The 16,154-nt window shown below is 32.6% G+C and overlaps 2 protein-coding genes and 2 non-coding genes across 4 annotated transcripts; 1 reads left to right on the top strand and 3 right to left on the bottom strand.

Annotated features, from left to right (window-relative positions):
* The first annotated feature begins 4,103 nt into the window (after nt 1–4,103).
* LOC137818653 (protein NUCLEAR FUSION DEFECTIVE 4-like) lies at nt 4,104–8,061 on the top strand. The gene is made up of 3 exons (XM_068622203.1): nt 4,104–4,819; nt 4,937–5,757; nt 7,278–8,061. The coding sequence occupies exons 1-3, from the start codon at nt 4,478–4,480 to the stop codon at nt 7,753–7,755; spliced, it is 1,641 nt and encodes a 546-aa protein (XP_068478304.1). The 5' UTR covers nt 4,104–4,477; the 3' UTR covers nt 7,756–8,061.
* Nucleotides 8,062–10,329: 2,268 nt separating this feature from the next.
* TRNAE-CUC (transfer RNA glutamic acid (anticodon CUC)) lies at nt 10,330–10,402 on the bottom strand. Its single transcript has one exon. It is a non-coding gene; the product is annotated as a tRNA-Glu (tRNA).
* Nucleotides 10,403–10,582: 180 nt separating this feature from the next.
* TRNAE-CUC (transfer RNA glutamic acid (anticodon CUC)) lies at nt 10,583–10,655 on the bottom strand. Its single transcript has one exon. It is a non-coding gene; the product is annotated as a tRNA-Glu (tRNA).
* A 1,803-nt stretch (nt 10,656–12,458) lies between these two features.
* LOC137824721 (thaumatin-like protein 1) lies at nt 12,459–15,045 on the bottom strand. The gene is made up of 3 exons (XM_068630393.1): nt 14,727–15,045; nt 13,938–14,607; nt 12,459–13,011 (listed from the first exon to the last, which is right to left on the bottom strand). Exons 1-3 carry the CDS (start codon nt 14,782–14,784, stop codon nt 12,693–12,695), a joined length of 1,047 nt encoding a protein of 348 aa, XP_068486494.1. The 5' UTR covers nt 14,785–15,045; the 3' UTR covers nt 12,459–12,692.
* Nucleotides 15,046–16,154: the final 1,109 nt, after the last annotated feature.

Below are 16,154 nucleotides of genomic sequence, written 5' to 3'. Positions count from 1 at the left end.
GTATATATACATATGAATACCTTATTCAAATCACTTCACATGACAAAGTCATTCCATATGATATGTTAAACCAATTATTCTTTTCAAATTGCATATTCAATCGTATGAACTTTCTATGACTCTCACCACCTCATAATATTTATTTATATGATTTCATTGTACTAGTATATTCAAGATATCTTCTTCCATACGAATCCCTAATCAATGAGCATCATAACAATCTCAACACGACATTTCTTTTCTTAAAGAATACTATGTCGTAATCACATTTTCATATGATTCGTGGTTCATTTTACTCATCAACATACCATTCAACTTCAAAATACATTTCACAATCAATTGAAATAATCAACCAATTATCAAATTGTTTAACTTCAAACTATTTTCATCAAATAGCATTTATTTCACTTAAAAAACAAACCCTACAAGAGAATTTTGGAATTTGTGACCACGTCACATTCACATCCATATCCTCTAACCCAAAGTTCTAAAAACTCACCTGATGAACACTCACAAAGAGTTTCAACCCCTAAAGAAAATATGATAGTCTAACCGACATTACAGACTTCTGATTAATTATCTGAACACATCGCTAAGACCCTGCACTAAGAAATATTAATCTTAAAGAGGTGTCAGTTTAACTAGGATGTCAAGTTGCATAGTGATGCCTAACATAAAAGTTTTTATATAAAAAAATATTAATTTTAAAGACACGTGTACCATATGCTCAACACGTTTACCCAAGCGAATAGAAAAACTCAAAATTAACTTAAAGAAAACACAAACAAAAAGAATCTCACTCTAAACAAAAATCTGATTAAACAACTTTGCTATATTAACGGTTAGGAGTGAAAATGTAATATTTGATCATCAATATAACAAAATATGAGGTAAAAATCTAAAAAAAATGCAAATAAGAGAAGAAAGGTTTCTTCAACAATATAATTATTTTATAACGAAACTTGAATAGCTATTTTTTATTTATATAAATTTCTATTTTAATAATAAAATATTATAGTATCATTTTAATTATCCTACTTTTATCAAAAGTTATTTTTAAAGTTTTACAAATTTTATTGTCCGTTAGTGTAATGTGATAATGATAATAATCAAAAGTGTTTTTCTTTAAAAAAAAAAACAAGTCCAAATTTTGCTGAAAGAAAAGTTACTTTTATTTCTTCTTAAGATATTTAAAAATATCTCATCTACAAAATTTAGACCAACAATTATGTTGAAGAGATGTTGACGAAAGCATTAATGATCTTTTCCACGAAACATCTCTTTCTCACATCACATTTAGGTCACTTCTAATATATATTTTTTAATTATGACAAAGATCCTTAACATATAAGATAATATATAAAGGGACGCAACGCCACAAAGAAATTGTTGCTTCCACTTCTGTCAACAAAAAAAAAACAAAAAAAAAAAATCTGTTGCTGTACTCTGCAAAATTATTTTTTTAATTGAAATGCTGTGTCCCTATTAAGGATAATCTCATTGCTAATTAAACAATTTTTTAAACTAGATGTATTTTTATTGGCTAAAGCTGGAATTGAACTTTATAATTTTTTTTAAAATTAATAAATATTAATTTTATTTTCTGAAATTCAGTTCGATTGGGATAGTTAAAGAAAAAAACTCATTAATCAAAATGAAGCCCCACAGGTCCACTTGCATTAAAAGATGAAAAAGATGTTAGTTTATTATAGACATTTGTCGGTTAAAACTCCATACTCACATATTATGGCTATTAAATTTGTATGTCATTTGATGCATTATAGATATCCACTCAAATATTTATTAAAAAATTTTTATTAAAAAAAAGTCAAAAAAGATAATATTATTAAAATTTAATATAAAAAATATGTTTTTGTTGTTTCCAATTTAAAAATAAGATATAAAAGATATTTATATTCATTCTCTATATTCTATATTGAATTTTTCATTTAATTTTTTGAGATAATATAACTATTACTTTATCTCATTGTTTTTACATATTATTTAATGTTAATATTAAATGTAGTTTTGTGATTAATATTAAAATTTCGTTTTGTTTTTTTTTTCATTTACTTTCATTCAATAATAAAATGAAAATTATTTGTTATAACTACAAAATTACAAAAAACAGTCATAACTAGACAATAAGTTATTAAATTAATTCTTTTAATATTCAATAAATAAATAAATTTATCACAAAATTAAAGTTTAATTAAATTTAAAAAAATAAAAAGTATAATTCTGAATGAGTCGACTTCATAAATAAATGCTAAGCTGCAGGTCAGTTGTAACTTGTATATAAATCCCAAAACGTATTGAAAATGAAAACCCTAATTTCAAAAAGGGACCCACGTTGGAAGAAAGAAAAACTTTCTCTCTCTTTTCTCCACCAATTTCCGCATCACTTCTTACCAAATACTTGGCACTTGATTGTTGTCGATAAGGATGAAAATTAATATTTTCTTTTATCATACGTTTATTAAGATTAATAATTATTTTTTTTAAGTTTTATCTATTTTCAGACTTCATATTTTTATACGATAAAATGGTTTCAGTAAATTAATGAAAGAGAATACGGAGAATGTATCTTGAGGTCCATACATGTACATCACATGCGCGCCTAAACAGTATATACGTACATACCTTGGACCTACACTCTGGACCTTACACATGTGGTTCAGAACAAATAATTATTGTCCTGTATTATCTTTTCTTTTTAAATATGAGGTGAATTTTATTCATTATAAAATATTATATAAAATTAAAAAGTTTACCCAAGTTGCCCATGGGGGATGAACCAAATCTTTTTCTAAATACTTCTAATTAAAGTAATAATTTGCCACCAAGTATATTCTTCTTCTTTTTTTATCTATTTGAGTCATCACATGCCGTAAAGAAATACTATAGTACCCTCTTTGGAAAATGATATTGCTTTTTGAGGTTGTAATTAAATTAATTAGAATATGCTTCTTCTCATCACCTCATCACACTTTTAGAGAAAATTAGATGATCACTTATTTAATTATTTATCAAATTATTTTTATCTCACTGAGTCGGTCAGGAACTCGACAATTTGATTATAATAAAATATTCACGTGACGATTTGTGACCAACCGATCATGACGATAAGTCATGAGTTGATAAGTCAGCAGGGTTAAATCATAATTAAGAGTTATTTAGTACAATTTTACACACGAAGCAACCTCCTAATTCGGCCCACCAACAAAAATCCATTAAGATAATATAAATAGCGCAAATTCCAATAATCAGAAACGTCATTATCTAGAGTAGTACTTTGACAATTGAGTGTCGACATCCTAATTAACTTGATCGTCAAAGTGCCTTCTGCATGTACCATCCCAACCTGTGTGAGACCAGACGATTGAGAGAAAGAAGGAGAAGCAGAAAGTTACTAACGATAGCGATAGCAACCTACCGAAGGGAGTAAAAGAGCAATCGTTCCCTAAATCCGACACCAGATCGAAAACATTATTATTCCCTGATTTATATGTTAATTATAAAAGAATTCTCATATAAACAATTGTTAAGATATAACGTGAATATTGTTTCCAGATTTCAAACTTAAAATGATTTTTTCATTTAATATATTTGTAAATGAAGTTAACAGTGGTCACGATTAATTCGTACTATGATATTTTATTGGTAGGGCTACGGTTGATTTTGATACTCGATCGATATATAGTTTTAAACTAATGTATTAGTAATTTCGTTCTTAAAAAGGTTATGACGTTAACAGTGATGAATTAAAAACAGGGTTAATTGTCCATTCATGTTCAACATCCGCCATGAATCATGTTGAAAAGAAGAGAAAAAAAAAAGTAATCTATTTAAAATTAACCTAATAAAGCATGTTTATTTTTTATGGAAGATGAGTGGAACTGAAAGCAAGTGCCTTGCCGACTACAATTGAAGCATGCATGAGCATTAAGGAAAGGAAATGGAATGTTATACTTTTTCAAAAAGGTAGATTTGGTTTTAAATTTATATTTCAAAAATAGGGTAGACTTAGAAACGAAAATAAGGAAAAAAAAATTAGGTGGGTCTCTCTCTGGAAGATCAATGAATCCCTGTTCTTCAATTCTGAATTTGAAAATATAAAAAATGATGAAAATATCAAGTGGAGGAGTTGGTCCCACCAAGGTAGCCACAATCTCTACAAAAAAGGATGAATCTGAGAACGACCACGGAGGAGTACAACTTGTCCTTTTTTGAATTAACACGTTGCTCTCCTATAAATAAATAAAAAAAATAAAAAAAAGTTAGAAATCCTCTACAGTTCCCGTCCAGTTGCCGCTACAGAGATTGCACTCATCTTCAACGTTAAGGTGAAGGACTGAGAAAACGTGCCCAGAGTGAGGGACACTGCTATAAATATATCACAAACGTCTTCCGTTTTCTCTATTTCCGAATACTCAAAAACGTTAATTGTATTTTGATTTTGATTGTGGTTAATTTGATGGGCACCGGAACCACCTTTTCGCGACCCACCGTTTCGACCACCACTAAATGGCTGGGCTTCGTGGCCGCCGTCTGGATTCAGTGCATCTCCGGCAACAACTACACCTTCTCCAATTACTCCGACGCGCTCAAATCGCTCATGAATCTCACGCAGTTGGAACTCAACAACCTCTCCGTGGCTAAAGATGTCGGAAAAGCCTTTGGGCTTCTGGCGGGCCTGGCCTCCGACCGCTTCCCCACTTGGGCCATTCTCCTGATAGGCTCCGTGGAAGGCCTGATAGGATACGGAGCCCAATGGCTGGTTGTGAGCCAGAGAATCCAGCCCCTTGCGTATTGGCAGGTATAAACACTTGTAGAGAAGTTTTTCAGATTTGAGTTTCGTTGGTTTAGGGTTTAGGGATGAATCTTGTTGCTGATTTACTAATGAGTTCGTCGTATTTGGTAAAACGACGCGCAGATGTGCGTTTTTCTGTGCATGGGAGGGAACAGCACCACGTGGATGAACACTGCCGTTTTGGTAACGTGCATACGCAACTTTCGGACCAACAGAGGACCCGTTTCGGGGATTCTGAAAGGTTTTGTAGGGTTGAGCACCGCGATATTCACTACGCTCTGTTCCGCGCTTTTCGCCGACGACCCTGGCTCCTTCCTCGTCATGCTCTCCGTCGTTCCCTTCGCCGTTTGTCTCACCGGTATCTTTTTCCTCCGCGAGCTTCCTCCCACCGTCGCCGCCGCCGGAGACGCCGAGGAGGTGAAGTATTTCGGCGTCTTCAACATCGTTGCCGTCCTGCTCGCGATTTTCCTCTTGGTGTATGGCTTCATCCCCAGCCCTGGCGTCTTGGTGTCGCGAGTGTTCGTCGCCGTTTTGCTCGTTATGCTGGCTTCGCCGTTGGGGATTCCGGTGTACGCGTACTTGAAGGGACGGCTCGGAGCGGGGAATGACTTGGAGGGGCAGATGGCGAACGAACCGTTGCTTGGGAGTGGGGAAAAGGATAGCGAAAGGGTGGCGGCGGTGGAAGAGGAGAGTTTGGTGGAGAAGAGAGCGCCGGTGTTGGGTGAAGAGCACACGATATTTGAGACGGTGAAGAGCGTGGATTTTTGGATCTTGTTCGTGTCGTTTCTCTGCGGGGTTGGAACCGGGTTGGCCGTGATGAACAATATGGGTCAAATCGGGTTGGCTCTCGGGTATCCAGATGTCTCACTTTTTGTCTCTTTGACAAGTATATTCGGGTTCTTTGGACGGATCATCTCGGGTACTGTTTCCGAGTTCACCATCAAGTAAGTCAAGTCTTAGATTATTCTACCTCAACTAAACCAACTTGCTTTTTTTATATAAATTTTTATTATTCTTTCATATTATGACTTTAACAAAAAAGCATTGCCTTTTACATTCAAATGTAGAAAATTCTAATTTTTAAATAAAAAATTATGGCTGAATTAATATATAGCACTTGAAAATGGAGTTAACATGAAACAAATAAAGTGAAATGAATAGCAAGTGGATTGTTAAAATATTATTGGGAATATCGGTTATATTTATTCACTTTTTTTTTCTTTCAATTTTTTGTCTGTACTTATCTTTTTAATAGAAGTGGAAGGGATTTATGTTGGTACTTGTTCCATTTATACGTAGACTGACAAAAAAAAATAATTACTAAAAATTACGTTAGAAATATCTTTTGATTTTTCATTTATTCACGCGTTTTCTAAATGCAGTGGTACCTACTTTTAATTATACATAGAGATATTATTGAAAAATAGTTTTAAAAAAGTAATAAAATGTTAAAAACGACTGTTTGTTTTTAATGTCTCATAAAGAAGCAAAACATAACTATCAAAATAAAATATAAGAATAACAATTTTTTTTAATCTGAGTTACCCGTTTTGATTTTAAATATTTTTTACAAACTTTTTTGCATTTTTTTAAAAGTTTTATTTGTTTCCATTTAGAACCTTTTTATGTATTAGTTATTACATTGTATTATTATATCTTTTAATGAGCAGAACAATATTTTTTGATGAAAACATTAAAAATGTTGAGATGTATAATATATGTTTAAATTATTTCAGAGGATGGTACAAGATTTATTTATACGCATACGTTGCGTTAAAATTAAATTATTTAATTGCCCCCGAATTAAAAGAATGTATCAATCTTAATGAACTTATGTAGTGCCTAATGGCAGAAGAAAGTTAGATACTAGTTTGATTGAGTTGATTTGGAGCATGACTAGTCAATTATAGAAAGTTAGGTTCTAATTTATTTCTTAAATTTGATTTTGTTCATGTTTTGTTTCTATTACAGGAAAAATCAATTTGTCACGGTTTGCAAAGTGTCTTTTATGTTTAATTATCTATTTTAGGCGTATATTTGCAATGAGAGAACTAGTGGTAAATGTTGGTTAACACAACACTGCTCTTAAAAATAGAAGGAGAAATAATCTTTTAGTGTAACATGGGTTCATGTGAGAAAATGAAAAAGGTTAACACAACAGGGAATCGTTCCATATTAGTGTTGCTAGAAGTAGAAAAGTAGAAGGACAACTAATTTTTTTATTGAAATGTGAGTTCATGTGAAGAAATGTGAAAATTTTGAAAATTTGTAATTGGTGCCTTTGACTACCAGTTTTTGAAGAAACATTTTTTCATGGAAGAATATTGAATTGGTGTATAGATGCTGTTTTGTTAGACTCTGTAGGCAAGACAAGATTCATTCTTTTTAACTGGTAACTGTTGCTGTTGGTTCATCAAGTTTGAACTGTGTAGGTTCATTTCTAACTGCAAATTTTGATGTACAGGAAAGCAGCAACACCTAGACCTCTTTGGAATGCAGCATCTCAGCTTCTTATGGCTGTAGGTTACATACTCCTGGCAATGGCTGTACCAGGTTCTCTGTACATTGGGTCCATTTTAGTTGGCATATGTTATGGAGTGCGGCTTGCAATTACAGTCCCAACAGCCTCAGAGTTATTTGGACTCAGATATTATGGTCTCATCTACAATATTCTCATCCTTAACCTTCCCCTCGGCTCTTTCCTTTTCTCTGGGTTGCTTGCTGGCATACTGTATGATATGGAGGCAACCACCACTGAGGGAGGAGGCAACACCTGTGTTGGAGGCCATTGTTACAGGCTAGTCTTCATAGTCATGACTGGAGCATGTATTGTTGGCTTCTTCTTAGACATTCTGTTGTCATTCAGAACCAAAACTATTTACACAAAGATTTCCATCAGCAAGAAACCCAAGAAATCCTTATCAGTAACAAGTAGCCGTTGATTCATAATGGGGACACTCAGTGACATTCCTGGGATTGATGAACTGCATTCTCAAATGATATCCCAATATTCCTTTTATTTTGTGTTTGGAAGGATTAGTAAGAATTTTTATATTTCAAATGGAGAGAGGTGTCTTTGGTATAGATAGTGATAAGTTTTTTGGTAGATTAAAACACTATGTTGTTTGTTCTATGAACAGGAATGCTGGTATCAGTTGTTTTATCATATTCTTTGGTTACTAGAAATGTGAAAGTGACTGTATTGCATTGGTAGTATGTTGAATGAAGGAAGCAGCAGGTTCCATTGATGCATTAAGGCTATACTAGAAAATTATTCATATCATGTTTTATCTTAAGGTATAATAAACCCTGTTTTTCAATGACTTTATTCAATTTAGTCTCTATTTAAAAAAAAATCAAAATCATCTCAACCATTTTTAAAAACAATTTAATGTAATCTTTTTCATTAGACTGTTCTTATTTTAACAAATTTATCCCAATAATTCTAAAACTGTACTTCTGAATTATATATGTGGTTATCATATCGAATTTTTTTTAGATATGAGAACTAAATTGAATAAAGAAATGGGAAAAAAGTATATATATTTTTTTAATTATGACAATTATAATGTAACAATGTCTAACCCTCTCCTCTAAAAAGTCTTTGAATCTATTTACAGTTAAAAGAAATTTGATTCCAAGACTTTGGCATCATCTTTTTCCTTTCTCTTCGTGTTTCCTAGCAAAAACAAATGACACCAAACAAACCTTCCATAAATCTGACGAGACACGGATAAACCAAGTGCGAACCATGAGTTACAAATCTACGGATGCCAGCAATACTCCACACAGAACATGGACAAACAGAATAAATCCTCACACATTCACAGAGTGAAAAACAAGAAACAAGAACGAGAGAAAAATAAATAAATTTCTCTATACATCCCAAAATAATGACAGTTTTAGTTATATAAAAAAATCTAAAATGACTGAAGTTTTAACCGTGTAATGAAGCTTTTTTATTATTATTATTTTCTTTCTAATATTTCCTAAACTCAATTATTTTCTTTTTTATTTAAAATTGGATTGAAACTCATGTTTATAGGCAAAGTAAATCTAGATAATATTTGAAATTGACTGTAACAATTGTTGTTGGTGTCGGTTTTTTTTCAATAGTTATGTCTTAAGCAGTGCTTTTTTGTACTTCAGTTTTTTAAACTTTTTTACTTCTTTAGACTTCAACTCTTCATTTCCTTAGCTTCTTAGCACTCGATCGAGAGTAAGAGTAAACTTGCAAAAGGTTATTCGAAGATCAAGTAAGTACTCTGTAAAACTGATCAAAGCGTACCTTACTCTTTCGTAAAATGCTTATTTATATTATTTGCTAATGAGCTATTTGATTCATGGATTATATCTAGTGTATATATTCAATAAATCAATATTATTTTTTTGGAGTGTCACCCGGATATCCTGACTTATAAGATGTTTCCTTACTTGTCATTTATTGTCAAATTGTTCTTTAATGTGACTCATTATCCACATTTTGTAAAATGCATATTTTGTTAAAAAAGAAAACTATTTAGGATTTTATAGATCTAAATCCAAATAATTGGATTGTATTACTCTATTTTAAATCCATATCTTCTAAAATAAAGTTTGAATATTTATAATTTAATTTATTCAAGTTTAAATTTATATAATATTTTTCAAATTTAGTTTGTATGGAAATTTTTGTAACACTTTTATTGGTAGATTAAATGATCATAGTGTATGTCTCATTTTGTATCTTTGGTCAATAAATTTCACTACAAAAATCAGTAAATTGTCCGTAAATTTAATATTATAACTCTTTCAATATGGTATACTTTGCATGTATCACTTTAAATATAGTTATATATAATCACTTTAAGAAACACCACAAAAGTCCATGCAAAGTCAACAAGATTAATTTTATCATTGTTTACTATCTTTTCACATAATTTTATCATTTGTCTTGATATTCATATCCTTAGTTTCTATACTAAGTTCAGCATTTTAAAACAAAATACTCATAGTACGAGATGTAAGCATTAAGATAAAAATTTAAAAAACATGAAAAATTCTAAAAATATTTTACATGTTAGTAAAATATAAGTTAATAAGTCAATTTATATTGAAATTTTGGTTTTAAAATTTTACAAAATAACAATCTTACTAGTAGTGTTCTGACTTTAGTTGATATTTACAACTATATTTAATTATAGATAAATTAGTTTAATATTTATATTTCCAAATACATAAACAAATTTTTTAATTACATATACAATATAAAACCTTAAATTTGCAATAATATTTTTAATATTAATTTTAGTTGAACAAAATAAGTCATTTCATAAGAATAACAAACAACATTGTATAATTGCCATTCATATATTTAGAGAAGAGTAGTGATACATATATCTTCAAGTTAACAAAAAGAAACAAAAAATGAAGATATTTTTAAAATTGTAAAAAGAAACAAAAAAATGTAGATATTTTTAAAATTGTAAAAAAAAAACAAAAAAATGTAGATATTTTTAAAATTGTAAAAATAAATCTTCCGTTGCCGGGACTTGAACCCGGGTCTCTCGGGTGAGAGCCGAGTATCCTAACCAACTAGACTACAACGGATTTGATGCTAACAATTATATGTTTTATTATTTACATAAGTTTATTATTTTTAAAAATTGGATGATGTAGATGTACTTATTCGTAAACACGATGCTGTTAAATTACTACATAATTATAAACAATGAAATGAAATATGAAAATTTAAATAATTAATAGAAAAAGTTAAAACAAAAAAGGAGATTCCGTTGCCGGGACTTGAACCCGGGTCTTTCGGGTGAGAGCCGAATATCCTGACCAACTAGACTACAACGGATTTCATGCTATATTAAGAAATCAAATTTTCTTCATTATTTTGATATTGTTGGTCATTTCCAATGTTCACCTGTTTTAAATTTAATTAATAATTTACGAATTATAATGCATTTATATTTTATTTCTTTATCTATCATAATTAAATTTGTATCCAATAAAATGGAGGTTTAGGAAGTTTACCATCATTTTGAAAATTTGAAGTTATCATAAATTGATTTGATTTAAAATTATACAATGGTAAGGTTTTATTCAAAACTTATATTTAATTCTCATACTTTGACCATGTTTATTCAAACATTATATATACAATGGTGAGTAATCTATATTATTTTGTTATTCTTTTAAATATATTTAGTAGAGTATTTATTTCAAATTGATTTAACTGGTTCTAATTAATTTAGAGAGACTAAAAGTTATATATTTTATCAACTGAAACTATATGTTGATTTTTTTTTTAAATCTCATACGTTGCACTGGTAAAAGTATTAGTAGTGTTCATTTGGTAACTTTGTTTTATAGCTTTCCAATTGAAAAACTTTACTTAGCGTATGATGAAGTTAAATATTTACATCAATTACACATGATTTCGGCTGTACAGAGAAAGGTGTAAAGAAAGTGGCTTAAAGTAAATAGCATCATCATTTTTTTTTAGTTTCAACTTCTTTGTAACTCAAGACTTGGTAGCCAGAATTTTTATAAAAAAAAGTTTTGTATTTGTATGGAATTCAGATAGTAATTCTTACCAAATTGAATAATTATTTATGGTTTCTCAGTCTCTTCTTTTTCCTCTTCTTTCTCATACTCGTTATTTAGTATTTGATTGATAGTTAACTTATATAAAACTTTTTGACGATTAAATAAGTATTTTATACTAAAGTGAATGATATATCGATAAAAAATATCTTAATTTTATATTTCACATACTTCATATTTAATTGGACCTATAATCTTCTTCGCACCTTGGATCAATAATTAAAATGAAAAAAAAAGAAATATAAGTACATCTAGAAAAAAACTATTGATGTCTATCAATAGACCCGTCAAACCCCGAACCATAAAGTAATTACTACTGGTGCCACGGAAAGATATGTTTTTAGACTATTTCGTCTATAAATCTTACCTAATATGTAATTTTACTAAAATAGTATTATATATTGCATATTTACTAAATTTATAACATATTATTGATTTATTGTGTATTTTATATAAGATTGATCAACCTGTAATATTAGGTAGAAGTTTAAGCATAGACCATAAACACGAGTAGCTCCATTCACAAAAAAGTTTCCAACTCACATCATGAAACAGTAATCAAATACTGCAAAAACTTAAATTATTGTTGAAGTCGCTATATGTTGGAATTTGTCTTTGTGGTAGGTCCCCAAAACGGCAGCATTAGGACGATATGATCCATCTTTTGAAAAATGCTGAAGAAAAAGTTCATTAGATTAGTTGCAACACCAATAAAAGCATGCTAGTTAAGCCACTTTCCATAAGATATGATCTTCTTGTTGAATAATATTCTCGTTCTTGGTGACAAATAGATAAAAAAATGTATCCACATTTGCAATGCAGCGTTTTAATAATCGAAGCTGGTGTTCTGCTAAAATCAAAAGCCAATCAAATTACTTGTAATAGCCGCAAAGTGAACCCTATTATGCAGAAAAATCTGTCTTTCTCTTGTGTCGTCGGTGAGAAACCCAATTGAAAACCATACATGTGAAACCAACAAGGCCACCCCAAAATTGCAGAAATGTGTTAGCTTTTCAAAGCACAACAATGATGGAACCTCAAAAAAGCTTGGTTGGGGAAGAGAAATGCTCCTGAGATTAATTAACAATGTAAAAAAACCAGCACTTTAACGAATGAAACACGGAATAATTTTTTCTGGCGAATCTTTTGGCGGGTGGTTTACAACAAGGGAGAATCTGCCAGCTTTACTGGCAAAGCCAAAATTCTTGAACCCACCACGAAAAACCCCAAAATCTAAGACCCATTTACATTTAACAAACAAACAAAAGCCACAATGCTGGTTCAGCTAAAGCAAGGTGAAAATAAGCATAAAGCTAGCTGAGGACACAAACGCCATTGAAACTGTTCTTCTGGGGGAGGACTCTCCCATGGCCAATCCAACTAAATATGACCCATCTGCAAGCATTGTTTCTCCTCCGGATCCTGAACTTGACCCGGAATTCGTAACGGAGTCATACACTACGCCGTTTTCCGCACCCGTGTACACCACTGCTCCTCCTTCGGATCCCATTCCTGTTCCTGTTTCCGTTCCTGTCACTGTCCCTGACCCTTGTGATGATGATGTTGAGGGCATGGGGTTGGTGGTATCTCGTGAAGATTTCTGACTGCAAAATCAAATCATGCACACATTGAGACCATCATCAAATTCTCAAACAACCAATATTTAAGCACTTTCAAGTTAAATTCCTGTTCAATGCTGATATTCTAGGATTAAATGCAGCATCAACAAGGGTGTGTAGCATATAAAAAGTTATAGGATATCATTAGGTAATTGCCGTAGCACCAAGCACCAACCATCATCAATGCTCCCTTAACCATCTACTATCTATTTATTAATAGCATGAGCATTAAAAAGTTCTCCTTTGGCCATACAAAAACCCACCAAACGCACTGATGCAGGAAATAGTAAAATCTTGCTACTGAAAAAATAAAGTGTGCAATAAAAATATATATATATATATATATATATATATATATATATATATATATATATATATATATCTGATAACTTAAGAATATGAAATAAATTTAACCTTAACCTACAAAAGAATATCATAGGATTAAACTACACAAATCCTCACATAAGAATAAAATAAGCTTGCATAATGTTATGACAGTAAACTAAAACAAAAGTAAATCAGCAAAGATAGATTTGTTTGATATTAACAAAAAAGACCACATATGATGTTTATGCGACATTGAACTACAATGTCTTACATCTGATATACATGACTTTCACGGTGGACTAAATCAGGGTTAACTGAATTTTTTTCAGGTAAACAATACAATATTTACCCTTCTGCATAAAAGTAGTGTGTAGAAAACAGTAGGTCGCAGTTTCAAAGAAGCGATTTTAAGGGGAGGAAAATAAGAGAAATGAAACAATTGGAATGAGTAGAATAGAACACTGCATTAAGGAAAAAGTTAGGTAGTGAAGTGATTAAGCATGGGACAGAAACAGAGGCGAGCACGAAATGAATGGAAGGGCTATAGTATGAAATGTAGAAGCAAGAAAGAGCAGAATGTTAACCTTGGAGAGGATGGACAGAAGGTAACGGTATAATCAGCGCCGCTACACGTGAACGTACTGGTAGCATCATCGTACGCGTAGCTATACGATCTGGGGCAAGCAGCCTTGAACATCTCCGAGTAAATGGAGGGCCTACAGGTGGCGGGTGAGCCGTACGCGCCGCTGCAGCAGTACTCGGGACTACCAAAAGCCTCGCACGCGCTCTTGCACGCGCTTCCCTCGGAAGCTCTCAGCTCCGCCGGGCATTGCTGGTTCAGATCCGACGTGCAGCCAGTGGAGGCGCATAGGCCTGACCCGCCAGTACCCTCCACGATCATGGGAAGGTTGTAGCCGTCGACGAGGCTGACGTCATAGAAGTCCTGGCCTCCGGTGCCCAGCGTGAACTCGGCGAGAGTGGCCGGCGGGGCGGCTCCGGCGCCGTTGCATTCGACTTGGCCGGAGCCGCAGTCTCCGGTGAGGCAGGAGCCGGATCCGGATCCGTCGAAGGTGCAACCGGTTCGGGCCCAGAAACGACCGGACCAGCCGGTGGAGGCTTGAAAGGCGCGAGAAGTGTCCTTGGGAAGCTCGAAGCCGGTGCTTTGGAGTGGTGGGCTACCCGCATTTGCGAGAATGCCTGGCCACACTGTGTAATCACATCGGTTAACAAATGTGAAGGTGGCACCCATAACCCCTGAACAACATCAGCAAGAAGAAGAAGAAGAAGAAGAAGCGACAGTTAGTAAAAAAAACATTTTTTTGAAGTTTAACAAGGAAAAACATAATATGACGATGTAAAGAAGGCGTTTTTACCTGAGGGAGTGAAGAGGAGAGCAATGAGAGTGAGGCATGAGAGTGGTATGAGATCCATACGTTGGAGTTGGTCTTTTTTCCTGCTTGGGTATGTTCTGTGTTTTGTTATGTTATGATCAGTAACACGCCCTCTCTACAGTGCTAGTGAAGGAGTGGCAAAAGAGCAGGGTCTGGGAAGAGGAAGGGTAGTGTTTGTTTGTATTGAGGAGGCAGAAAACGACGAGAGTGATTTAGGGGTAAAAGTGGGAGTTGAGAGTTTCTAAGGGTGAGGTTTTTACTAAGGACACTGTGTGTCAAAAACATATGCTTTAAAAGAAGTGCCTGAATAAATATAGTATGTTGATTTAACAATGCACATCCATTTAATTAACAACCACTACCATCCTCTAAATGCTATTCATTCATCTCTCACTAATCCTCCATTAATCCATCTTTATTTAATCGGATTAAGTTGATTTTACTTTTAAATTCTATTTATGATTTAATTTTATACTAGGATGATCGAGTGAGTAGTCAGGAATTTCACCACTCAATAATCATGACGAGAATGTCACATGATGATACGTGATCACTGATGGATCCTTGGTGACTAGTCATGGGTTGACTAAGTCAGAATTAATCCACGATTAAGGACTGTTTAGCATAACTTTAAACATGAATCAACATCCTAATTCGACCCACCAATAAACGTTCATTAAGGTAATACAAATAACATGCATTCTAAAGAGAAATGTACGTCATTATTTACAGTACTCTGACACCCGAGTACCGATACCCTGATTGACTTGAATGTTTGAGTGTCTTCTACAAATACTTTCTCTATCTATAAAGCCAGACGATCGAGAGGAATAAGGAGAAATAATAAGCTTGGAACCAACCAAAGGTAGAAGAAAAAAGAATCATTCTCCCTGAGCAAAAACCTGTTCGAGAAATTTTTTTTATTTTTTTTTTAGCACTCTAACTATTTAAACCAAATTGGAGTTGTTTATAAACGCCGTTTTTTAGAAGTTAGAACATCTTAAAATGAATGGCTCGATGAACATTTAATATTTCAGTCACAGCCATTAATCAAATATTTAATCAATCATAGCATACGATTAATTTCAAAGATTAAATTCGTGTAGGAAAAAAGAAAATAAAAAGTCTCTTTTGCGCGGGTTGCTTTTCAATGTTTCGTTACTTTAACCGTCTCCTCTTTTCTTATTTTCCGCCAAAATTTTAACGTTACTCTGACACGCGTGCATGGATTCATTGTTTCACAATTTAGTTTCTGAAAATATTAAAAACTCATTAACGTTTTCAGAAATATGTAAAAACTGTTTAGGAAACTAATTTTTAACCATTATTATTGCGACACGAGAATTAATCAATAAATAATTGTGTTTACCGTAAAAGTTAAAGTGAATGACAGGATTATGAGTGTATGTT

This window comes from Phaseolus vulgaris, chromosome 11 (assembly GCF_000499845.2).
Source record: "Phaseolus vulgaris cultivar G19833 chromosome 11, P. vulgaris v2.0, whole genome shotgun sequence".
Lineage (NCBI taxonomy): Eukaryota > Viridiplantae > Streptophyta > Magnoliopsida > Fabales > Fabaceae > Phaseolus > Phaseolus vulgaris.
The sequence above is the reverse complement of the archived record's forward strand: the minus strand, read 5'-3'. Positions and strand labels throughout refer to the sequence as shown.

Bases quoted from the DNA above. Each gene is read 5' to 3' on its own strand.
- LOC137818653 (XM_068622203.1), top strand. From the start codon at position 4,478: ATGGGCACCGGAACCACCTTTTCGCGACCCACCGTTTCGACCACCACT. The intron at 4,820-4,936 runs GTATAAACACTT...AACGACGCGCAG, and splicing joins AGCCCCTTGCGTATTGGCAG to ATGTGCGTTTTTCTGTGCAT. The intron at 5,758-7,277 runs GTAAGTCAAGTC...TTTGATGTACAG, and splicing joins GTTTCCGAGTTCACCATCAA to GAAAGCAGCAACACCTAGAC.
- LOC137824721 (XM_068630393.1), bottom strand. From the start codon at position 14,784: ATGGATCTCATACCACTCTCATGCCTCACTCTCATTGCTCTCCTCTTC. The intron at 14,608-14,726 runs GTAAAAACGCCT...GATGTTGTTCAG, and splicing joins TCTCCTCTTCACTCCCTCAG to GGGTTATGGGTGCCACCTTC. The intron at 13,012-13,937 runs GTTAACATTCTG...TTGATTTTGCAG, and splicing joins TTCTGTCCATCCTCTCCAAG to TCAGAAATCTTCACGAGATA.